General features: G+C 46.0%; 3 protein-coding genes across 3 annotated transcripts; 1 reads left to right on the top strand and 2 right to left on the bottom strand.

Annotated features, from left to right (window-relative positions):
- Positions 1 to 1441: 1441 nt before the first annotated feature.
- On the bottom strand, positions 1442 to 2906 carry Adk1 (Adenosine kinase 1). Its single transcript, XM_017084436.4, has 2 exons — positions 2269 to 2906; positions 1442 to 2206 (listed from the first exon to the last, which is right to left on the bottom strand). Exons 1-2 carry the CDS (start codon positions 2768 to 2770, stop codon positions 1521 to 1523), a joined length of 1188 nt encoding a protein of 395 aa, XP_016939925.4. The 5' UTR covers positions 2771 to 2906; the 3' UTR covers positions 1442 to 1520.
- Positions 2907 to 5523: 2617 nt separating this feature from the next.
- Positions 5524 to 5814, bottom strand: LOC108019274 (uncharacterized). The gene has a single exon (XM_017087078.4). The coding sequence runs from the start codon at positions 5770 to 5772 to the stop codon at positions 5614 to 5616; it is 159 nt and encodes a 52-aa protein (XP_016942567.4). The 5' UTR covers positions 5773 to 5814; the 3' UTR covers positions 5524 to 5613.
- Positions 5815 to 6238: 424 nt separating this feature from the next.
- On the top strand, positions 6239 to 8193 carry eIF3d2 (eukaryotic translation initiation factor 3 subunit d2). The gene is made up of 2 exons (XM_017084428.4): positions 6239 to 7341; positions 7419 to 8193. Exons 1-2 carry the CDS (start codon positions 6352 to 6354, stop codon positions 8082 to 8084), a joined length of 1656 nt encoding a protein of 551 aa, XP_016939917.4. The 5' UTR covers positions 6239 to 6351; the 3' UTR covers positions 8085 to 8193.
- Positions 8194 to 9456: the final 1263 nt, after the last annotated feature.

Consider the following 9456-nt stretch of genomic DNA (forward strand, 5'->3'; position numbering starts at 1 on the left):
CATTTTTCCCACAGCTAATTGCGCGGTGTCCCAGAACGAAGAACTGGAAAAGAGGAGCCTCTGCTGAGCCACTGAGCAAACAGGATGGGTTGGAGATGGGGCGGGCAGGGAGGGATAATGTCATAAATCACCATGGATATATGCATAAATTATCGCTTGAGCTCTGCCAGCGACCAGCGGCCAGCCGAAGTCGATTCCCAGAGAAAGGCGGACGCTGGGAAATTTAAAAAACAAAGCTCACGATAAACGAAGCGACATTTAAGGATTTAACGAGAAAAAATCGCTGTCACGAGGACGCATCGTTTTAATCAGTGGAAGACAGTCACTTCACCGCCCGCCCTTCGCTTTATTCAGCACCATCCGTTGCACAGTGGGATGATCGTCCGGCTCATTAAGTAAAAAATATTTTAGGAACTAGCGATCAATTTTATCCCTTATAATTATGAAGATCATTTACTTCTTATTTTATAGAACCCTGAAACTTTTCTGAAATAATTTTTTCGAGTGCCGGTTAATATTTCTCGGATGGATTATATCCCTGTTAAGTAAATTAAGTTTTTTCAAACATTTTAAAAGGACTTTGTCATTGCTTCTTTTTCAAAGAAGTTAAGGAAGTCGAGAAGTTTACAAGCCTATGTGGTCTCTAGCATTTTTAGACAGATAGCTATCTGGAACTTTGCCTGGAACTCTAGAAACAGTCCTTAAATTAATCATTACATTTTTAAGATATGTCAACCCTAAAACATAAGTCTAGCTTTTACGGAAAGATAGCTGTCAGGAACTTTGACTGGGACTTGATAAACCGACCCTAAATGAATCCTTTAAAATAGGTAAGATCCTTAACTGAAGAATATAGCGCTCCTTAATACATCCTTTGGACCACTGTCCCCCGGCACGTGCTCATGTCCAGCTGCCCCGGCTTCTCTTCTCCGGACGCGTTCTTTGCGTCTTCGACTCTGAAATGGTAGCAATATTTTGTCAGGCCAAAGTCAACAGCCGGCAGGCAGCAGACGCCAGGACCCGAAAGACAAAGCCCCTCCCGGCGGGACGGGAAGGAAATTTACATTGGCGTTGCAAAGTATGCAACGCATATTTTTACATCACTTCTGTTTGCCTTTCTCCTTCTCCCAGAGCCACAGCTCGGCGGATGGAGAAAGGAGAAATGAGAACGGAGAACCGAGTAGAGCTTTATACATTAAAATGTATTTATTTTTCCCGGAGCCAAAGGCAGCCCCAAGAGCCGCAGGACACTTGCCGGCATGAATATGCTCGAAAGGTGTGGGCCAAAGGATGTGCCGGAGGACAGGCGAGCTGGGTGGAGGCCTTAAATTATTATATTGATAGCTTATGGGTTTGAAAGGGCTAATCTGGTAATCAAGTTAAGAATTTACCTGGCTTTACACATTTGCGTTTGGCATGAGGAGGGCAGAAAGTTTAAAGATACTGGACTACAACTTTTAAATTTATTTGAGGTCTTAATTGAGTTTCACACTGGATAGATTTTGTAGTTTCGATCCCTGTCATATGCATTTTTCGCTGAACTTTGGCAGTTTGTCTATCTGAACGCCAACTACGTTTAGGACTTGCTGGGATGCGAATATACCTGTGCGGATGCAGTAGTCCAAGGGCATCCTCTGGACGTACATGGCCAGGAATCCACCGACAAAGGCATCCCCACAGCCGTTCGTGTCGAAGACCTCACCCGGTTTCACTTTGGGCACCGGATACTCCAGAATGCGATCGTTTTCCTGGAAAACCAGGACCGGGCACACGGCATCCGTGATCATGACCAAGCGAGGGCGGACGTTGGTCTTGGGCAACTTTTGCAGCCGAGAACCGATCTCAAAGACATTCTTCGTCTTCCAGTCGTTGGTGTCGCCAAAGGCAATGGCCTCTTCCTTGTTGCAGATGATGATGTCCACGTACTGAAGGATATTGGACAGTGCCTCACGCTGCATCTGCAGCACGAACACGGCGCTGAAGTTGAGGATCACTATGCGGTTGGACTCGCAGCACATCCTTGCGATGCGTTCAACGACAGGTGCGCAGACGGCCAGAAAGAAGCCCGTGAAGTAGAAGTACATGGCCCGACTCAAGGCACACTCGTTCTCATCCTCGTCTACCCAATCCTCGGTGAAGAGCGAGGCGGCCCCCAGGTTGGCCACCAAGGAGCGGTTTGGGCCATTGATAATCACCGCGCAAGATCCTGATAAAGAGAAATGAGGGAGATTGGAAATTTCAAGTTTTAGGTGAAGCTGGTAGTTATACCTGTCGGCAGTTCGTCCTTCAGCTGGTATAGTGTTAGTAAGCCATCCGCTCTGGCCCTCTTCTCGATGCGATCGCCCAGCTTGTCCTTGCCCACAGCGCCGGTGAAGACGGCTCGAAATGGGGTCTGCACGATCCATTGGAAGATCCTCATGGAGTTCTGACAGGCTCCCCCCGCTGAATAGATGACATTCTCCATGTTCATCAGCTCGTCGAACAAGGCATCATGCTTCTCCTCGGCAATGATGGCTGCATTCGCTTCCAGGCCGTACTTCTCCAAGATCACATTGTCCTCGACGGTGCATGTGATGTCGAGCAGGGGATTGCCAAAGCCCATCAGGACTCCCTCAGGGAGTTCCATTTTTCGGGGTTCCTTGCAATCGCAGAAACTCCTAGTGAAATTCTCGAGTCCCTTAAAAAAATTCACCGGCTCAAATGGATGGATCGGGGTTCTTCGCAGTAATGAAAATGATTTAATGCTGAGGCCTAAAATCCTTCTGGACATTCCTAGCACTATTCCCACCTCGATTCTTAATAAATCCTACATCCGATGGGCTGTACTCCCCACCTATCCAAAGTTCATGCTGTTAAAATATTTTGTGTTTCTTGTTTTGATTGATGTAACGAAATATTCGAGTGAAAGGACACAGCCCCCCTCCCGCCCCCTGCGACAAAATTTCTTTCCCTCAGTTGCTTAATATGATAATTACCTGCATAAATCAATCAGAACAATTAATATTGTTGTGGCCCAATTTAATGTGCTATTAATTACGAATCCGTCTTGTCGATGGAAGTATGTATAATTGCTCTGCAATTACGATGGCCTGGCTGAGGGAGGGGGTTTTTGGGAGGCTTTAGGGGCTTTTATTTTCATTTTTCTGCCGGAGATGAATGAATTGAATGTAAGTGGGCTTGACAAGGAGGCAGAAGTGAGAGGGGGGCGGTTTGGGGTGGTAGAATGCAGCCACCCAGAACGTGAATGTCCTTCCGCCGCCAAAAAAACATCATCAGTGGCGTCGGCAGGGCGGTGGGGAATGGGGAATGAAAAACAATGGCATTTGCAGTGCTTTGCACAAGTTGCCTGGCATAAATTTTAATTTTTATGCAACACAAAAGCTGCAGAAGCAGCCCGAGTTTCCGACGCGCGTTCGAGCCATACAAAATGAGAAATCATAGATTCAGCAACGAAATTCGGATACCCTATAAGGAAAGTAAGAGGAAAGCCATTGTAGATTTTAAAATAAACCTTTATGTGACAGCTAACAAGAAAAATAGTAGAAAATAAAAGTATCAGTCACATAATCTTTAGTAAATGTAAAACCATTTAGTAATTAATTTGTAGCTGATATTGAAGAATGGAGATAGTAATTTCATTTTAACCATTATAAATATTGTAGGTAATAAGAAAAATGTATTAATAATAAATTAATTGTTTGGTGTAATTGAAATGGTTATATATCAAAATATAAATTTATAAAAAGTGATTTACTTGGCTATCAATAAATCCGTGTGTAGCATGGCATCCCTTCGTTTCAATGAAATCACCTGCGTTTTCTTATCAATATCTGTGGTCATAAAACTGCAAAATACCATCAGACGTGTGCCTTAATACGTAGTAATTTAAAAAATAAATTGTGCTGGGAAAATGTGTTTTTAATTTCGCTTTCAGTTGGATCGCCCATATAGTATAGCATACCCTTTGGGGCAGGATGGGGATGAGGTGTGTGGCGGGTGGCAATGGCGTCGTTTATCGCTCGCGAGCTCCGCAAAGTATGCTAGTGGTTTTTCACTTTGCTTCTCCTGTTGTTATTTTTGTTGGCAGCACATAGTAGTAGTAGTATAGTAGTTGTTGTTGCCATTGTTGTTCTTGTTGCTTTTGTTCGCCGGGTAAGTACTTACTTATGTGCCAGGGCATTATTCTTGGCTCTGTTCCTTTGCTAAACCGCTGCCGCTTTTTCCTACCATGGGCGGCAGTTGAAAAGCTTCAGCAGCAGGAGCGATTGCAGATGAGTGGAAGATGAGAGGGCTGCGATGGGGGGGAGGGGGATCTAGGGAAAAGAGGCTGGGGCGGGGGGCGGGGCAACCGCAGCGGTGACGTGGCAATGCAGCTGCATAATGTGGCATGCGGTTTGCATTAAAAATGATATTGCAACACGAGCCGCACATCTGCAGCTGTGTGCAGTTAGGCGCCGCCTGCAGTCACTGACAGCCGCATGGCAATTATAATCCACACACACACACTCTCAGAGACGCAAACAGACGCACACACACTCATCCCCGGCTTAAGTCTGCACTGGGAGAAAATATAACCCAAGTTAATAAAGCTGGCACAAAGGCAAATACTATAAAAAATGAATACAATTCCATTCGGAAGAATCTGAATTGTTAAATACAAAAAAATGTTCTCTTCTGAGTTCTGAGTTTTTTTAGGTTCTGTTCGGTACACAGAAAAAAAAAGTAATACCAATAATGCTTTCGTAGATGACACACAGACATTTACTCGGTTAACAAAATGTACAGATGTATTACATACATAACGATCCTTGTAATATTCTATATGAATCTTCAAAATATTCGACTGGCATTTTGTTAACTCACCTGATTTTTTTCCTGTGTATTAACCGAGAAGTGCGAGGGAATCTGGAGCTGGGCCATGTAAGCAGCAGCTGCCAGTGACACACACATCAACATGACACCCTGTCGCTTGACAAAGCTTAGCTCAGGATCTGGGAGCCACAAATGCACACCCACCTACACCCACCTACGCCCATCCTCCCAACCACTCCCCCATATCATTTTCCACACATCCAGGCACATTCACACGCTCGACATGTTGCTTTTTGGGGATGAGCCGGGGGGCAGGATGTCCGCTTCCTTTTTCGCCGCCTCGCACGTTGTTATCTAACAAGCTTTTTATGTGATTACCTTTTGCCTTCTGTTAGTTTTACTAAAATTTGGCCTTTACGCTTAACGAGATTGTTGTAAGGTGCTCCCAGCCAAGAATAAGGAAACCGAGCCGGAACGGGGGCCTGGCTGTTGACCAGATCCTGCACACAGGACACTCACTCGCTCCATTGTAGTGCACTCGGCTGTTGTTCCTTTGCTTTCCTGAAACCAACACCCGGAACAATGGCACCCAGTTGGAGTAATATGAATGGAGCCATGTCGATGTGAGCTTAGGTGCGTTGTCAAGTGATAATCCCGTCACAGTGCCTCCGCTTCCTGTACCATTTCCACAGCTCAACAAACATTTATTAGTGCGTTTCGTAAAGGTTTTTTTAAAAAAGATAATAAGAAACAGAAATTTATCGGTTTGGAAGGGGTCTCCTGACCCCATCCCGGATCAGCTCAGTATGCGAAGGAGGAGGACAATCGCGGCCAGGGAGAGCAGCAGGACATTGATGGAGAACCGAAAGGCGAACAGGCAATTACACATTTCTTCATTGTGGTCGCGGTACAGGGGGCCTCATCATCATCTGGGGGGCAGCGCGTCCTCTTCCAATTCATTCTCCAGGCGTCTTACTTGTCATAATCAGCAGTATATTTGTTGTGCAATATGACTTGTAACTCTGAAACTCCTGGGGGTATATTATTTTTGGTGTTCCCTCAACTATTGCATTGCTTAACAGTTAAAAATTCAACACAAAACTTCGGATATAAACGAGAAAATTCCAAATGGTTGCAGCTGTATTTTTGAGCAGATAATAGTAATATATTTCATTGGTTGATACTGTTAGTTAGCTAACAAAATTAATATATATTCTTTTATTTGATTTTAAAGTAAATAGTGCGTGCTGTGGAGTGCTACAGAGTTGCCTTGACTCTTTAAAAAAGTAAGATGACAACTCTGCTATACAAGTTTTATTAGAAAATTCAAGAAGATGACAACTCTGTTTTACAAGTTTAGCTAAAAAAATTAGAGAACAAGTAGCCTTTTCTTTTTGCGACCTGTCAAATCGACCTGACACTCCGAAAAACGAAATCAGCTCAGTGTAATTTTTACCTTGTCAGAGACAGATCGGGATTTTAATTACACATAAATTTGTATTCCTTTTTTTGGTTGCATAAATCGCTTACGGCAGTGCTATGTCCAACTACGCTCCGTTCATCAAGCCGTACGTGCAGTACAACGAACACGGCTGGGGTCCTTGTGAGGTGCCGGATGTCGATGTGCCCTACCAGCCGTTCTGCAAGAGCGACCGGATCGGCAAGATCTGCGACTGGACGGTGACAATGCCGGAGAAGAAGTTCCCGAGTAAGTATGCCTCGTCTTTCGGGAACAGCAGCCAGTACGCGTACTTCCACGAGGACGACGACTCTACCTTCCACCTGGTGGACAACTCCGGATTGAAGGCCTTCAGACCCTATCAGCGGGGTCGCTACCGCCCGAACATGCGCAACAATGCGCGGGGAAGGGGTCGCGGTGGGCGTGGCAACACCGCTATGGGCGTGTCTGGCGGACCCTCTGCTGGGGGCGGTACCAGCAACAGCACCAAGTATGGAAAAACGGGACGCGAAACACGCCGCACTGTGGGTCGCCGTTTCGGCCGTAATGCTCCCTCCAGACTTCGCGAGAGCTCAGTGATGGTGCGCTCCAATTGGGTTTCCATCGAGGAGATCGACTTCCCACGTCTCCTCAAACTCGCACTTCCCAATATCAAAGAGGGCCAGGACATCGTCACCTGTGGATCTTTGGAGTACTATGATAAGCTCTACGATCGGGTTAATCTGCGGAATGAGAAACCACTGCTTAAGATGGATCGCGTTGTCCACACTGCCACGACCACGGATGACCCTGTTATCCGTCGCCTCTCAAAGACCATGGGCAATATCTTCGCTACCGACGAGATCCTGGCAACCATCATGTGCTGCACTCGCTCGAACTACTCCTGGGATGTGGTCATCGAGAAGCTGGGCACCAAGGTGTTTCTGGACAAAAGGGATAACACCCAATTCGATTTACTGACCGTCAACGAGACTTCGCAGGAGCCGCCCTTGGATGAGGAGGGTTCCATCAACTCGGTCCACAGCTTGGCCATGGAGGCCACTCTTATCAACCATAACTTCAGTCAGCAGGTATGTTTGATTTTCTTTAAACAATTATAAGGATAGTTTAGTTTATTAACTTCATTACTTACATTCAATTTTTTAAGGTACTTCGCATTGGCGACCAGGAGCCGCGTTACAAGTTCGATGAGCCCAATCCCTTCGAGGAAGCTGGTGTGGAACTGGCCTCCATGGGCTACCGCTACCGCCAGTGGGATCTGGGCAACGACTTGGTGCTGATTGCCCGCTGCAAGCACAACGGGGTGGTCCAAGGACCCAATGGCGAGATGCAGTTCCTCTCGATCAAGGCGCTGAACGAGTGGGACTCCAAGGTGACTAATAGCGTGGAGTGGCGCCAGAAGTTGGACACCCAGCGCGGAGCTGTTTTGGCTTCCGAGCTAAGGAATAACGCTTGCAAACTGGCTCGCTGGACTGTGGAGGCTGTGCTAGCTGGCTCCGATCAGCTCAAACTGGGATATGTGTCCCGGGTGAATCCACGGGATCACCTGCGCCACGTGATCCTGGGCACTCAGCAGTTCAAGCCACAGGAATTCGCCACACAGATCAACCTGAACATGGACAATGCCTGGGGTGTACTGCGCTGTCTCATCGACATTGTGATGAAGCAGCCGGATGGCAAGTTCCTGATCATGAAGGATCCGAATAAGCCAATGGTTCGTCTGTATGATATACCCGAGAACGCCTTCGATTCCGACGGGGACGAGGAGGATGACGACTCCAGCGAGACCTTGGGAAACTCCATCGATAACTAATGTTTGCACAAATTCATTTAACTAATAGTTGTTCGAATAAAAGGATCCCCGTTGACATCCGACACATGCCGCACTGACAGATGCGCTGTGAACACAAATGCAATTTAAATTGAGTTTTTGACCAAATACAACATATGAGCGGGGAGCCATAGTGACATGACATGTCAGGGAACAAAGGCCCGGGGTGAGAGTGCCGTCACAGTCGCAGTCCCAGTCACAGTTGTTTGGGGATTGGGGATGATAACATGGCCACATCAATCACTGCGGTTCCAAGAAATACAAAATGAAACCCGGCTAAATAAATATGCATTGTGCAGAACATTCCCCCCCCCCCCCCCCCCCCCCAACATTACCATTACCGACTGACAATCACAATAATTGAACGGGCGAAGGGTGCGGATTGTTTGGCTGACAAACCTCAGGTTCAATAAATCACCGAATACGGCATCAATCAATGCAAATTCTGATGCTGCTCTGCGCGTGTGACAATTTAAGCAAAATGTTTTCGTATTCAACGGCATTTAATTAAATTCATATATCGTATATGGTGTATTGCATATACCATACTCAAATTTCATATGCATCCTGCCGCCTTTTTGTTATTCAGCAATTCAATTTGGGCAGTCAGTGAGCACAAAAGTGCAGAAATTATTCCCCAACGGAAATGCAAATCGCTCAACTAAATTACCAAAATGTTTTGCACATTTATGTTTGTATTTTTCCATCCGCCAATTTCTTTTTGTTGTGCGCCAAATTGCATTTAGACCTATTCGATTTGCATGGCTAAGTTCACACTCTCCGGGGCGCAAGTGGGTGTGAATTGAGTGTGAGTAAATGTTTGGCGAATTTTCGTTAATGAAAATTGCAGATTAATTTTAATTCCCTGCTCGCGGCAAATTTGATTGATAAAGTCACACCCATTAAATAGTTATTTAACTGAGCATCAGTGCAGGGCTTAACATTGAGCATACGCACAGTTGGCCAGCGAGGCACTTGAACTTGCCAGTAAGCAGTGGTAGTGAAACACCAAAGTGTTATTCAATTAAAACATTTTGTTTGCTAAATCAACATGTGCGACTGTGTGTGAGTACCCAGGATGCAGGACCAACTTACGGAATGACTTTTGCGGAATGGTTTTTTAAAGCGTTTGCCGCAGAAAAGTTTGCTCCGGCTGGTTAGCTGCTCGAGTGGCTTCAGCTACCATGTACTACCAACTACCAGCTACCAGTTACCAGTACCATCTACCAGCTTTAGCTTCTGGCCAGGACTATATGGCATTTCAAGGTCTGCGCTTGGCTAACCACGCCGTTGAAAGGCGTTTAACAAACTGGCAGGCCAGGCAGCACTGAAATAAAAACGCAGTGAATCCAAA

The sequence above is a fragment of the Drosophila suzukii genome, chromosome 3 (assembly GCF_043229965.1).
Source record: "Drosophila suzukii chromosome 3, CBGP_Dsuzu_IsoJpt1.0, whole genome shotgun sequence".
NCBI lineage: Eukaryota > Metazoa > Arthropoda > Insecta > Diptera > Drosophilidae > Drosophila > Drosophila suzukii.